The sequence below is a fragment of the Falco punctatus genome (assembly GCF_963210335.1).
Source record: "Falco punctatus genome assembly, chromosome: 12".
NCBI classification, from domain to species: domain Eukaryota; kingdom Metazoa; phylum Chordata; class Aves; order Falconiformes; family Falconidae; genus Falco; species Falco punctatus.
Genome location: NC_137592.1, coordinates 31604891 through 31620911, shown reverse-complemented (window position 1 = coordinate 31620911; position 16021 = coordinate 31604891). Strand labels below are relative to the sequence as shown.

General features: G+C 40.8%; 1 protein-coding gene across 14 annotated transcripts in view; it reads left to right on the top strand.

The window, feature by feature from the left end:
• NRXN1 (neurexin 1) overlaps nucleotides 1-16021 on the top strand; it is a 730370-nt gene that overhangs the window by 598777 nt on the left and 115572 nt on the right. For all 14 annotated transcript variants that reach the window (XM_080407807.1, XM_080407800.1, XM_080407815.1 and 11 more), the window contains one exon: nucleotides 4363-4534. In XM_080407807.1, the coding sequence (XP_080263933.1) occupies nucleotides 4363-4534 (172 nt within the window). The remainder of the gene's footprint in view (nucleotides 1-4362; nucleotides 4535-16021) is intronic.

The window sequence follows — 16021 nt, the reverse complement described above, 5'->3', positions numbered from 1 at the left end:
AATTCATAAAACATGCTTGAAAACATTCCACCGGAGTTGCTAGATTACAATAGTAGCTGCCAGTGCTTTGGAAGACAAAATATTTTGTAATGATTGGTGCATACGTGTGCATGCACGCACAGCTGTACTGTCTGAGCCATCAATGTCAGTGTTTCAGAGCATGTTAGCAATGTAGGGCTAGAGATAAACATGCATCTCATGCTTTTATCCAACTGCTTTGAAGCGGTTAACGTATTTATCCTTACCCTATGAGCCTGGGCTCCTACAAGTGGCTGCCCAGCAGAGGTTAAACCGTAGGCAAAATGTTGCACGTTGCAGTAACATCTAGGGGTACTTTAGGTAACACCAGATGAGCTGATCAGCCTTCGTGGGTATTGTGGAGAGAAAGTCACCCTGACCTCAGAAACAGGAGACCTACACAGCCAAAGCACCTCCAAACCAAAAGTGTAGCTTTTCTGAAGAGCTGCTGGCTGGGGCTCAGTGTCAGTAGATGGGCTGTAGGTGAACCAGAGGTCCCTGTGCCGCTTTGTCCCAGGGCACGGGGATGGGGTGTGACAGTTGCAGCCATCTCCGTGACACCTTCTGATTTGAAGTTCAAAATAATTTCCGGAGACAGAGAAAAACATTTATGCTACTTCTTGACATGCTTCATTCCTCTCCTGAAGGTGTGTCGTCTCCTCTGGCCTCTCTTGAAAATAATACTGGGGGCTCTCCCATCTCCGGTCTTGTCTCCGCTCTCTTATTATGGCCTCCCCAGTTTAGATTAAAGGCGCGGCAGGAAAAGGAATTGGTTTCATTGCTAGGCTCTCCCACAACTGGGTGACTGAAAAAAATGGAACGTAGGCAAAGAACCGTAAGTGGCGCAGTGGGCTCGTACGGGCCCTGCGTACAGAGCTGATTTTTACCAGGGGAGCTCTGAAATGAGCATCTTTGCTAGTGGGCAAACATAACCTCCTAGAAATGTGAGCCTGGAACGCTGTGCTGCCTCAGCTCACTGGCAAGGATAACATCGCTCGACAGTGATGCTGACCTGTTGTGGTACTTCGTAATGCCCAGGCGTTCCTGTAGTGCCTGTCATCGGGGTGCAGGAGACAGAACCTCTCACTCTGCGTTGGTCTGAGGCTGCTTCTGATAGGAAGAATAAGATCATTATGAATGACCAAGTGATAAAGGGAAATTTCTACTACTGCACTATGCAACTGAGGCTGGCAGAGCAGAAATGATCATTTAGCGTGTTTCAGTTTTATCAGTCGCTTCCCGTTCCACGCTACCAAGTTGCTCCAGAGAGAAGGCTAAAAATAAAAAGCGGTTCTTTCTAATGTGCTACAGGCCCATAAGGCTGAGCATCACAGGTCTGAGATCAGGTTAGCTCAGCGGGGTACTGCACATCAGCTGACCCACAATAACCGTAGGTGCACATTGTCTTAACCAGTGACAAATGAAAAATATTGTAACTTACGTTATCTTGCAGTGAGGGGGGAGTGAGTCAAAAACTCCTGCATGGCAAGGGCTTAAACCCGCCGTCTGCATGCAGGGGCGCCTGTTGCAACTCAGTTGATACACACAATTTACTGCTTTGTGGTAGTGTCGTCATCTGTCTGGGCCCAGGCGCTGTCAGGGCTGTGCATCGTAATTTATTTTGTAGTTCTAGAGGGCTTGTAGTCCATGTCATGTTTAGCATGGTGTTTAGAAGTCAGGCTTAAATATGGTTATAATAAGGAACACCAAAACCTGAAACACAGATTTGCTTCCTTGGTTTATGGGAGGTTACATAAATGCCCACAGGTGCTGAAAAAATGAAATGTATCCTTTAAAAATGGAGGTTTTCATGTTCTCAGCTACGCAAATATATTAGAAATAGCGCTAAGATTTGTCAATGTAGTCCGTTATGAAATATGTAGGTGATATTCTTTGCTATTGCAGCTGCATTCTTGGTGTCTGTGCGCAGTACTTCTGTACAAATGTAGGGAAGTCAGAGAAGCTTGTTTTTTTCACTAGAAAGTGTATATATGTGTGTATATATATATATATATCAAAATATATCAAGGAAGGCTAAATGTATGCCTTCAGGTCTCTGAAGCTTTCATTTTACTTGCTAATACCTGGCCATTTACAAATGGTATTTTGGTAACCATTGCAGCATTACAGTTTCTTATTTTGGAAAAGCTGCTGATATATTTGGCTTTTGTGCCACTTCGTTTTGCCTACACCTGTCCTGTTTGCTCAAAGGTGGGTTCTTTTCCTTGTCATTTTTTGGTCTAAAAAATTCTATGCATATATATAGCAAACAGGAAAGCAGGTATGTAAAGTGTAGGTTATGAATAGTATAATTATGAATCGCTGTAAAATGTATCAGCTTTTTTTAATCCTCAAAGCCTTTGATTTCTTGAAAGTACTGTGGAAAGGGGCATATGCCATTATCATTACATGCTGGTTTTCTGCATTTCATAAATTAGTAAAAAAAGAGATTGCTTCAGAGGCAGGACAATGTTCTATTTCTTTGTAGACATTTCTGTATAAAGACAGTAAGCATGTGGGTGAAACAGGTGAAGAAAATAAGCTACTGCATCCATGGGATAAAATGGGTGAAATCTATTCTGAGTCATAGTAGAACCAGAAATAAATGAAAAAAAAATAGAGCTGCAGTTACTCTCCCAAGATATCTGGGAGATTGCTCACGTGAAGGGGAAAAGAAGGATGTGTTCGGTGAGGTGGATCCCTTATTGACACCCCGTAGGCATGGGGAAGTAGGACCAGCCGACAGAGAAATGTGAAAACAATCTGCAAAGAGGGATGTTTAGAATGTGTTTTAAGCAAAAAGAAGACGAAGAAAAAATACTTTTCAGAGTCATTCTGCAAATCTCAGCAGGGTATGGTCCTTTTGTTGTTTTTAAAATGATCATAGCATAAGAGGTGATAAGATAGTGCCAAAAAGCTTAGAGACTTTCCCAAAGGTGTTCAGCAGCTGCTTAGCTGTGTAACTGGAATACGCAGGCACTGCTGGGAAACGGAGTCGGGTATTTCAAAAGACAATAAGATACAGTGGAAGAACTCTGAGCTCTTCGCTTGGGAGACTCCCACAGGCGAGGAGCCGCGGGATGCACTTCCCGCAGGAGCAGTGCCAGGGTGGTCAGAGAAAGAGGGAGCAGACAAAAAAGATGCATGGAGAGAGGTGAAGCTGGTTCTGGGAAGACTGAGTGATCGTTGCGTTTCATCTGGTAGAGTAAAAACTGTAAGATTATGTTTTTAAAAAAACTTTTAAGAAGGATATACCAGTACCAATGCCATGAAATTTCAAGTAGAATTGCCTCTTATGACACACAAGCCTCTCATCTCATACTGTGCATTTTTTTTTCTCCACAATTTAATAAATATCCTTACTCAGTAATAGAATTGACTTTATAGGAGGAAAAGAAAATATCACAGAGCCCTTAAGTTAAACTTTTAATAGACATTAAAGGACTTGGTTGAAATGCAAATGTCATATTAGGGTGAACATCTTCATAATTAAAAGACAATAAAAAGGAAAACATGCCAGATCAGAGTAATCTGGGAAATCTGTAACCTTGGCCCTGACTATGAATGTGCGTGAGAAGTCCCCTTGGCCCCAGGTGTGCTTGGGCATGGGAGTTTGAAGGAAAATCCCAGCAAAAAAATAAGTCTCGGTCCTTAGTAGAAACAAGATGTTGTCCCTGTGTCACAAATGCCTTTCAATTCCTCTGGCTCTGACCAGGAGAGTCCATGTTGTCAATTAGTGTGTTCTTGTCTTAATGACTTGGAGCTACTACAATGTGATGCAAAAACCCGTCCATTAGAAAAAAGAAGGTTTGCTCTTCTGTTACCACTTGTGATGATGCAGAGTATGGATGAGGTGTGGAGCTGGGAGGTGCAGGGCTGGGCCTTGGGTTTTATAGCCAGAAAATCCTTGGACATCTTCCAAGTGACACTGCAAGGCTCTTCCTTCTGAAAGACTAAAAGCAAAAATGGGGTTGAATCCTCACGGAGGCGAGAGAGGGAATAAGGAAAGAAAACCTGGGGGTTTCTCCTCCTTCCCTGCTCCTCATCTTGGTCTCAATCTCTTGGAAAAGGAGAACGCTCAGTTTGGTGGAATAACTCATTTGGAATATCAATTAGCCATCAAAGAGATGTCCCAGACTTACTGAGCTGTCAGGAGGCTTGTCACTGCCGCATGCAAGCCTTCAGAAGTTCCATCAGAGGAGGGAAGATGTTGTTAGGAACCTTTCCCTGTATGACACACTGTCTCTATTTCTTGTTAAAACAGCTCTTAATTAGTTCTTCTTTTTCTTCTTCCTTTTTTTTTTTTTTTTTTTTTTTTTTTTTTTTTTTTTTTTAAATATGCAGCACCAGGGAAAAATTGGAGTTAAATTTAATGTTGGAACTGATGACATCTCTATTGAAGAGATCAACGCAATCATTAATGATGGAAAATACCATGTAGTACGTTTCACAAGAAGTGGTGGCAATGCCACGTTACAGGTGGACAACTGGCCAGTTATCGAACGTTACCCAGCAGGTAAGGGCTTACACAAACGCTGAGTGAGAGGGTGGGGGATGCGTGGAGTTTGGCTCATTTTGCTTCTCTTCTACTACAGCATCAGCTCCTTCGCAGTGTTTTAGTAGCTAATTAAGTAGTTAAAGAGTCCTGAGCAATATGCAGTTTATGATGATGGCATTTCCTAAGTGAGTTTAAAAGCAAAATTATTACTGGAAGTGGAAAAGTACAGTTATCAAGGCATGAAGTAGTGATTTTGTTTCTTGTTTTCATTTGTTTTTACTGGATTATTGTTTTAGGGGGGGGAAAAAAGGCTTTGACAAAAGCTACACAGTCAAGTGACTCTCAAATGGATCTCCAAGTGATGGGTAAAACATTCACTGAGGAAAAGGTTGTCTGTGTTCTGTTAATTACAAGTTGTTATTAAAGCAGCCTGAAGTTTATGACTTTAGCAGAAATGTTCTAGCAGGCACAGACGAACAGGTGGAAAAGTTATCAATTGTTCAACCAACCGACCAACTTAAGATGCCTTCTTTAAAATGCAAACTACAGGATACTCCTTTGTGCAAGTGATGCTGCTTCCTTGAACAGGACCGCTCGTGTGAATACGTGGTTGCCTTGATCGGGCCCACATTTAATTTTATGTAAATGCCATGCGCTGAGGATTACTGTGTTACTAATTTTATTCATTTTTAAAGGCAACAGGTTTTTCTGATACGCAATCCCTTTCTTATTGACTAGGACTACTGAGCTGTTAACGGTAACCTACAAATGTGCATGTTACCTGTTACCAGTTGGTGTGTGTGTTTATTTCATTAAAGAAAAGGCAGCAAATCCAGAGGTGTAAGTGAAAGGTATTCTGGTTTGCATATCTGATATTTCATAAATGACAGTTCTGATTTATCTACTTAAAATTAGAAAATTCTTCATTTTGGGGGTGGAGTGGGATGGGAGGGTGTGTTTCACTAATAAGGAACACAAACGCCATTCCCTGTACTAATTATTAGCATTTAGGGTGCGGGGTTGTTTGGGTTTTTTTTCTGTAGTGTTTGAGCTGTGTAGTTCAGCTGTTCACCCAACTTTTTAAAAAATAAAAATAATTTTTAAAATTCACAGGTGAAATATAACCCTTCAGGTAATTTCTTGGAAATAGTTTAGAATTTAAAATAAAAATGAAAGTATGCATTGCAAATGAAATTATGTGTAGCAGGAGCTGTTAAAAAACCCACCTGTGTGCTAATGCACTCATTATGAATGAGTGACAGTTCTGGTGGTTAGGAACAATTAATGGCTTTAAATTAGACACGTCTCTGAGGGGTGGTAAATTCTTGAAGGGAAGGGGGATAGCGAATGAAATGTGTCCTGTGATGGGGTCAGATATTCCCGTTTCCCCCACATCCCCCTTGTCTTCTAACTTTTTCAGTGTTGGGTAAATGGTAGCTGGAATAAGATGTTGGAAACTGGGGAGGAGTGTGTCTTAGTTTGTGGTCCAGACCTGTGTGGCAGAAAGGAAAAAAATAGGTTTGGGATGGCTTTCTTTTTCTTTGTTTGTTTCTGTTGATTTTTACCTAAAATGATGACCATGAAAATATTTTTCTTCTCTGTATGTCATATTCATGAAAATACAAAGTGGCTGTAAGGAGGACAAGCTGCAGTTGAGTTCTGCAGATGGCGGCACAAAGAACTTGTTTATACTGAACGGAGATCCTGCTGGAAAACAGTGCTTTCCTTGGGGTGGGATTAGTGCAGTGGAAGGAGGGGTGGGTGTTTCCTTTGAAAAAGGAAAAAAAGAAATTGGAGCTTCTTGAGCTTCTTTTAGAAGTCTGTGCACAAGCTGCATTTCAAGGCATTTTCAGTTGCTTCACCAGGTGTGGAGCAGAGTCCCTCGGCTTGCTTTATTGCTGGATCTTCCAAGACTTCTGTCGGCCTTGAATTCCCTCTGCCTTTTCCTTTAGTACTATTTTATGGCTCCTCTATGCCACAGCATCGCTTTTGAAATCCATCCTCCCCCTTTTCACCTTTCGGCTCTTCTCCCTTCTCAGCATGAGAGCACCCAGCCGTACCTTTCTCCGAGGTTTCCGTGCTGCTCCGTTGGGTTTGGCACTCATTTAAACCCTTTTTTAAGCACCCGTTTCTTCACGGGCTGGTTTTGAGGTACCCTTTAGAGAAGATGCAGGCTTGTCCTGAAGTCTGTGCTGCCTTTGAGCAAGGTTGATACTGCTCTGAAGATAATGGCACCAGGTTCAAAGCCGCCACTGGCCGTTCCAGTTCTAAAAGTGGTATTTCTAAGTCACGTCTTAAAAGATACCAGACACCACAGTTTGGCAAATGCTGCTGCATCCAATTTTGATGGCTGTTGCTGTTTTAGGGACTGGCAGTAGTTACCTGGCAGCACCAGTGAGCCAGCAAACTTGCACTTTGCTCCTATTTTGGATGGAGGACACGTTGCTGTTGTACAATATGGACCAATTTTGATCCTATTTGCATGAGCAAGGGCTCATTAGCTTTCATTTCAGTGCTAGAAAGATTTTATTTTTTTTTTGCTTTGTGCCTGTTTTTGAATTGTTTCTTTCTGCATAATTTCTTAATGTGGCTGCACCACTGCACATAAGCACAGCCTTCTCTTTCCCACTTCTGTTTTTGTTTTAAAGAATAGAAACAAGATTAGCAGCTTAATTAGTAAATTTGCTATTCTCAAATATGCTGGATGTCCTTTTTTCAAAACTAAATTAATATTAAAAAAAATCAGTTGGTTGCCTAAAGTGTGCCAGCTGATTGATTCTCCTTTCTTTATGAGGAAAGATTTTACTCCATATTACACTTCTGGTTGGAGTGCTTGTTTGTGATCGGCATCACAGAATATTGGGTGAAGATTTTCTGAGGCTCAGGATTTTCCAGATTTGTTGCCCGTGTAGCCTTCCTGCAGCCCCATCTAACTGCTGCTGATAATGGCACCCAGCGCCCAGTAACAGCTGGTGTTGCATCACTTGCTCGGAGGTTTTGTGGGCACCTCTCCTGATACTCAAAGCAAGCATCTTTAGAAAAAGACCTGTGGCCCTGATTGCCACAAGTCATTGTGGGATTAGTAGTGAGCCTGAACTCAGTCCTGGGACCCAGGAGTGGCCCAGAATTCGGTGCTCTTGCAAAGGGTTTTCTACCTGGTGGAGAATTGCATGTGCATGACTCTCTAATATTGCTTTATGGGCAGTCAGAGAGGGGGACACCTTGCAAAAAGCTTCCTACCACAATGCACCATAAGGCTTCCACAGCTGCTTTGTGAGTTTTATCCTAGAGCTGCATAAAATGCAGAAATGACCCTGGAAGACGAGTAGGATCTGGCATGTTTCTCTTTTACATCATTCTCCATCCCACTAGACCCTGACTGCGATGTTTTCTCTGGGCTGCTGCACCTTCGGTTTGTACCTGGGTACGTGTGAAATGAAGAGCTGTACAAGGGAACAAGGTGGGGGTGGCCAGCGTTAGAGGGGGGTGGTTGCAAAGGTGCTGGTCGTTTTTTGGAGTATAGTGGGGAAAACTGTGGTTTAGTCCTAGACAAATGTGAAGATGCCAGTGTCCTGAAATGCTTGGCTGATTTTCGGAGGCAGAAGTTTAGATTTAGGTACATATGTTCTTCCAGACTCCCATCAGTGTCGGCGGTGGTGGGTTTTTTTGCTTCCTTCTCCAAAGTTTCTCTCTTGCCGTGTCTCTGAGTGAAGTGCTAGAGCTATGAGGATGCACACTTCAGTTTCTGCTCTTTATTAGATGTTTGCCTTGGTTTCCCACCTCGTCACTGTGTCAGTGGCTGGTGGGTAGCCCTGTGGTTGACAGTGGCATGTTGTAGGTTTTTGATAGCTAAGATGCCCAGAGCCGTACTGGATTTCTATAGTCCATCTTTCTTAACTAAATTCAATGTTATGTCTCTTTAAACGGATGATTATCATCCGTCTGCACCTTCCCACAGAACTTTAATATCTCACCTTGGCTGTTTTTTCCGGATAGTGGTTTCCCATTAACTTACCTGGATGCAGCCTAATTTCCGATCCTGTGCGCCAGGAATGAGAAAACTGCTGACTGTGCAGCCGGACTTCCTCCTCCGTAGGCTGACTCCGTTTTCCATGCAGATCCTCTCTGCTCCTTATGGCTTACCTTACCTGCTTTACAACTTCGTTGTAATTGCCCTTCCCAACTGGGTGGCTGCTGTTGCGGAGATGGGATGGAACCGTTAGTAGCAACTCCAGCTACTACTGTGAGGAGGCTGCTCTTGTAGCTTCAGTCAGGTGGTGAGCTACACTGAAATGCAGGTTTGCTAAGAATGCATTTCTGATGGGAAACCAAAGGACGTGTTAACTTGGGCAGAACTGAACTGACAATTATGTCCAAAGAAAACCCCCAAATAATAGGAAATTGGGTTTAGTACTGTCAAAATATTAATTTCAGTATTGTCTAAATAAAATGTCCTGACTTTTCATGTCAGCGTTGCCCAGTGTTTATAGGGGATTTAGGTAATCTGAGAACAAAGCATTTAATTTTATTTGAAACAACCTTTTCTTCCTCACCTGAAAGAAAATCTGATTCAAATAAAATCTGTTGGGGGCGGGGATAAAATCTTTCTCACAGCAGTGCTCATAGCCATACCTATTTAATGAGAAAAACAATTTTCTCAATTTTCTAATTTTCCTTTCTTAGTAGCAAAGGGTGTGCATTTTACCAGTCTGGGAAAGTATATCAGAACCAGCTAGATGACTGTCTAAGCCACAATAATCACCATTTATTGTGAAGGACTTTCAGAATCACTTTTCTGTGAACAACTCTAATACTTTCTGCAGTCAAAGGGAGTTTGCCCGATGCTGACTCTTTTAAAAAACATGGAGCAACCAATCATTTTACCAGCAGGAACCTGCTCTTCAGGACTTCCATCATAAATCAGACTGATGCAGAATTTTCTGGACATGAGATGATCTGTTAGATATTGGCCAACTAGTCTATGGTTTCAAAGCTGTTCATACTGCCGTGAATACTCAGCAGTTCCTGGATCCCTGCAGCAGGCTGGAAGATGGAGTTTGATGTAGGCAAATATGTAAAACAAAGCCTTCCCAGTCATCCCTAGATCTCTGGTCAGCCTTGGAAAAACATCACTTAGTTGTAACCGTCCTCACGTACCCCGTGGGTCAGCAGATGTTGTCGGGGATGTGTCTGACAGACCCAGATCTAACAGCACGAGCATCTTGCACACGTTGTTGACACACAAGAGATTGTCTAAACCACTGCCAGACTACTGGAACAGATGTGTCTCTGTGATGGGGGACTATAAATTACAGTCGAGCATGCACACCAGAGAAGAACCTGTGTGAGTCCATGTATGTTGGCAGAAGATCAAACCAGAGGCTGACGTTATGGTTAGTGCCGAGTGCCTCTGCCGTATGGCAGTTGGCAGCAGAAGCTCTTAGGGCTTTGGTATAATCCAGAGTAATTCTGTTCTGGGCGTTGATTTTTTGCTTTATCTTCTAAGGTTAAACATCTGAGAGCACATGTGTTGGCTTAGGGACTTGCTGTGGATCTGTGGGCTAAAGGCTGTTACTGCAGAACTCCCGGGATGGGGGCACCTCATTTAAATACTTTTCTTGGTTCCTGTATTCCGGAACTTAGACAAAACGTCTGCCATCTTTTCATGGGATACACCTGACTTTAAGATAAGTGCTAAAAGCCAGCTATTATCATGTATCCTCTTTAGGATAAGCGCTATCCATTTGTCTTGGTTTTGTGTGACCGTTAAATTAGCAGGAGACGTTTGTGTCAGTGCATTTGTTTCTCCGGACTGGATTAGTATTTCCCAAGCAATCCAAACAGCTGTGTAACTTGCATACCACTGGCTTAGAAGAGCTTCCAAATTCGAGCCTGTACAGCTACTTGTGAAGAGAATCTGCTTTCTCAGACATTGTTTGGTGGCCAGGAGAGATCTCAGATTCTTTCACAAACACATCTTCAAATTATTCTGATATAATGGACACACAGCTTGTTATCCAGGCATCTGTGTTAAATTATAATGGTCAAGGTTATTCACCTCGACTTGCATTTGCCATAGGGTAATTTTTCAAACCTCCCTGGCCGCTGCCGTTCGGCCGCAGAACTTCCAGGCTGTTTGCCATGCTGAGATAATACAAACCTTCTGACTCCCATTTATTTATTTGTCCAGCAACACATAGTCTTTAGGGTTTTTTTCTCACTTGTTTCCTTCTTTGGATAAAAGAATACATCTTGGATCTCCCTCGTGTGCTTTGCTTTGCTGTGGTCAGAGTTTTGAGGCTCCTACGTTCAGGTCCATCACTGTGATGAATCAATCCTGATGGTGGACATAGAACACCCTCTTCTGATGAGCTGCAAAGCTGGCACGCTTGGAGCAGTCCCTCGTTACCTGAGGGCAAGGCTTGCAAAGGCAAAATAAAGACTGACTTTCTGCCCAGGAGGGAAATGCAGGAGAAAATACTTAAGTTTTGTTCACAGCAATTAGGCTTCTGTGAAACGGGTACAGCCCCAATGCCTCCTGAGTTTGATTTTATTTTACTGTTATTTTAATGTTATTTAAATAACAATTTAATAAAAATTGTTATTTTCCTGCTGTGAAAAACTAGCAGTGCCAGTGACACAAGGACATCTCGTAACGCTTCCATTGGAAATAGCAGTGTTTGGGAAGAACAGGAGGACTTCTCAGGAACTTTCCATCTGGGAATACATAGAAGCTGAATTATATGGTGCAAGCTAACACAATGACAATGTATAAAATCAGGTTACAGGTGCGGGTCTGAAATATTTAGTCCATGGGATTAGTGAGAAAGTGAAAAATAGCAGCTAAGTCAGGAGTTCCTTGGTTATGGAGTAATGTCGTCTCATCCTCCCAGATCTGGGAAGTAAAACTGAACAATGTTCTGTATGGCCTTTCATGTGCTCATGGAGCCACATCTCCCTGGGGTTCTGTTTCTGCTGAAGTCTGTGTCTGGGAAAGTCTGCTGGTAACTATGATATTTAGACCTACCCTGTTTTGATAGGAGACAATGCGACAGAAAATATGAGTGAACATACTTTTTTTTTTTTAATTTGCACAAAGTCTTTGACAGAATTAAATATGTGAAAATATTCAGGAAGAAATTACACAACCCTGGTGGTAAAATTAAAGTTTTTTTTCATGGATCAGGCGCTGGATTAAGAACAGAGGCACAAATTCCCACCTAATGAAAATCAACAGCATAAATCCATTGATTTTTCAATGGAAGTATGATCGTTTAAACCATAAGTAATATATTCATTAACATTGATATAAAAAAAAAAAGTAGTTGTAAACCATACATATTGGCTGTACTAAAGATGATGTCAAGATTGCTAGAGAATACAAAGATTAGTGAATGAAGAATCTAAAAAACAATAAATTCTTCCCTTGGCAAGGAATGAAAAACAAAATAAAAAAATGAAAGTTACTTAAAAACAACAGAAAAAAATTTTAACACACATTTAAACCCCTAAAATTTTTACATTTCTAACATTTAAAAATGAAAAAAAAATGTCTTTTATGCAGTTAATTTGCATTTTTTTCTAGAGTGAGAGATTTTATAAAATCTTCACTAGCTTAAACAACATTCTAATTGATCAAAATATTTTTCATTTTTGTCCCAAAGTTTAAATAATCAACTCGCTCTGTTGGATAGGCATCCTAACAGTAAAAGAAAAGCTAATATACGAAGGCAGGCACACAGGTGAGTTCTTTTATACTTCTTTTCTGAACTTTTATAGAAAATATTTTGAATTAATTGCACTGGCTCAAGACAAAGGTTTAATGCTGTAGACAACTCTTGAATTATTTTCATTTACAGTCAAAAACCAAGTTCTGAGAAGGTAATGCTAAATTACCTTTAAATGCTAAAGAAAATACAAATGAAACAGTATTTAAATCAATGGCCCACTTTCCTTCTAAAAGACTAGTGATTTGTTTGGGTTTTGTTTGGTTTTTTTCCCCCATTTCCTTTTCCCCCATGTGCATTTAAAGGTTGTGTCAGTGATAGAAGAGCTTAAGGAATGAGAAAGAGAAATGTCCTGGGTCACGCCTGCTTCTTTGCATAAATTGCTTCTCTTCTAGAGTAACTTAGGAGAAAACCCCTGTCCTTAGGAATTTTCTTTTCACTTTCCAGTCCAAACGCTTCCCACTTCATTCCACTTTGTTCTTGTGTGTCTTTTCATAGAACAGTTTTCTCATTTCTCTGCTTGTCACAGTAGCCTTTCTTTTGATGCTTTTTTTATTTTGAATTCATTTTTCAAAAGCATGTGTGGCTGGAAATGGGCAGCCGTGAGAACACCAGGACCTCGCGTAAAGACATATGAATGTTGATGCTGAAAGTCAGCGCCACTGGTGCATTCTAAGATCTTGTATTCCCTTGTCATACCTCAGAACCGGATGGCTCAGTATCATGCTGCAGCTGACTAGTATACCCATTAAACATCTTTAATCATAATTTCTCCCTCATAACATCCCAGTTACTGCAAAAAAAAGGTGTGACGGGTCCTATATGTTAAGTGTGTGAGCTGCACTTCGTGGTATGAGCTTCAGTGTCCCTTCTGTTAACTCAGCAGGACTCAGTTCCTATTGACTGATACCTGCAGCCCCCCAGTGCATCCAGTTTGGTATCACCTGCAGATTTCATTGCGGCGACAGCATTTTATGTTAAGATCAGTGAAGAAAAAACCGAAGATTGGTCCTGAACTCATCTCAGGTACTTTCCTAGGAGTTCCACCCTGGTAGTTTTCCTGTGGGAAACCCACTGGTTTTCCTTACATACCTGCGGCGGCCTCGGTGACAGCTCCTGTGGCACAGTCCAATGCAGTTTCAGAATTCACCACGGTGCTCGTCTTGTTTAGGTAGAACTTAGCACTTAGTTTATCATCTCTGCTTGACTTAAGCACATGTAGATCTTCCAGCCATTCAACTAGATGGCATCAGCTCTCCAAAATACTTGGAGAGCTTTGATAACGTGTGACTGACCTACTGTCTCTTAAGGATTTTTAATTTGAAATAGAGGTAATACAGTGGGGAGCAACGAGGGCCAGAATATGGTATAGCTGACACACTGGCCGGTCTGAACATAACCAGTAATGACTGGTTACCATCTGCGTGAATGATTCACCAAGAAGCTGAAGAAGAGATCTTGATGAAGTGGAAGTGCTAGGGAGAAGACAATTCCAGTGCACCAGCTAGTTCATGGAAGGAGCTTGCATCCTGGGAAGATGGGCACCTTGAGTGTGATCTTATACAAGCAGCCCTTGCATTCAGCAGCCTGTCGGTAGATACAGAAGCAGGGTATCAGGGACTGTGGTCTCTACACGAGAGAGAGGAAGGAGGAAAGAAAAAATTCCACGTTCAAAGCTGCCCCTTGTCTTTTATTATTCTGCTCTTTACAGCACGATTTTTATACTCCTCTATGTTTTCCACAGTTAATCAACGATTTGCTATATGGCATCATATCAAATGCTTTACTGAAATCCAGATAAATTAGATATACTCCATTTCCCTCATCTAGAAAATCAGTTAACTTATCAAATACAGCTATTAGATTAGTATAACATGATTTGGTGAAGTTTTGCATTTTATCTCATTTTCCAATCGCTTCCATGTCTTTAATGCTTTCCTTTTGAATTTGTTATAAAGCACCCTGTACAGCTAAGGTCAGCCTAACTAGTTTGACTGGATGGCTTTTTTCTCCTTGTGTAAAATCATTGTATTTTCTGTTCTCTAATACAGGAAGTAGCATGCCCCGTTTAACAGCTGTATTTAAAAACTCCTAGCTTGTTACTTTTAAGTTCTGAGGCAGAGATCATCTTCCTCACCTTCTGACACTGCAGGTTCATTAAGAAAATGTACGTTGCTTACTTCTGAGCTGTGGAGACCTATTTTCATAGGCACATTCCTGTTAGTCAATCCAATCTGCTCCCCTGGGTCATCATCAAAGTGACTCCCCCTCTTTCCATAATCTCTTTTTGTTTATAGCACTTAAGAATCTCTGGTTTTTAAATTTATTTTCTTTAAAAGATTCTTTGAGCTTTGGTCTTGGCAACTTTACTTTTATATTTATTTCTAATTCTGAAAGTCACTGTTTTCTTTGCTGAGCAAGTCTGGGTTTTCAATCTCCTATGATATAGTCTATGACAATGTAGTTCTTCAGCCCAGCAGGCCTCCCCTTGTATATTTTTAATCTTGCAGGTACAAGTCCAAATATATACATATAGAGATAGATATTTAACATTTTACCTTAAAAAACTTCCAAGTGTCCTTCCTTCCTGGCTGAGCCCAGCCCCTCAGACTGATTACACAATCTGGTTTCCTTCAGTTTATCAAATTTTGTGCTTTTGAAATCAAGGATCTGATCTACAGACTTATTTTTAGTTGTCCTTGTATTAATTTGAGTCAACTCGTGATCACTCAATCAAAAAAATGTTTCCTACAATTAACTTTTCTATGCTGTTTTCATTATTTATTCAAATCAAAGCTAAAATAGCATTGTTTTTTGTTTATTTTACCTGGACAAAATCTTCAGTGAGTATTATAGGAGCTGATATCTACTTTTATTCAGACAATTATGTTCAGTTATAGTATGAGTAGAAGAAGGCATTATAGCAGTACGTAAAATAATGGCATAAAGAATTCAAAATAAGACCGTGAAATTCACTTCAGCAAGCTCTCCAAAGGGTAGTAAGAGGCACAAAAGTAATTTAGCAGGAATCAAAACAGATGAAAAATTTATCTTAGTTACCGAGCCACAAACCAACAGTTAAGTGATGGATGTAACTAGGCCAGCATGCTGCCTTACCTTTGCCAACATGTAATTGCACCACTGATTTCTTGCATCTTTTTCTGATTCATGCAGCTCTGACTGCTCTCTGGTTATGATTAAAGGTATTTTTCAGCCTGTATCTAGATCTCAGTTTCAGTATAATTTTATTGTTCATGTGAAAGATTGATGTTAACAAGAATGGTGATTTATTTTCACATTGGGTGAGCCTGTTTTACAGCTTATCCAAAGTCAATGAAAAATCTTTTTTTTTAAAAAAAAAAAAAAGCACTGCTGCCCTTTGAGAGATTATGAAATTGTTCTATCCTGCTGTCGTCTTTAAATAAAGAGTCTAGGTGATACCCAAACATGACACTACAGTAAGTCTCTTTTCAAAAAGTGGTTTCAGCAAAGTTTCCCAAATCAGCTTTTTAATTTGACAGCTTATCAGGTTTTTCTGTCAGATAATGCTATATAATAATGCTTCTCTAAGTCTGCAGACAGATTTTCTTTTTTCCTTTATTTATCATCTTGGATATGCTGGTGAAATACAAAGGCTCATCTCTTCTTAGACTTGATAGATCCTGTAATTAAATTCAGATCTTGACAAAACGTGTGGCACAGTTGTCATTACTTGATCACAGAAGGTATAACACCTTTCAGTTAAATATGGCAAGGTGGCACAATGCACCTAGTTTAG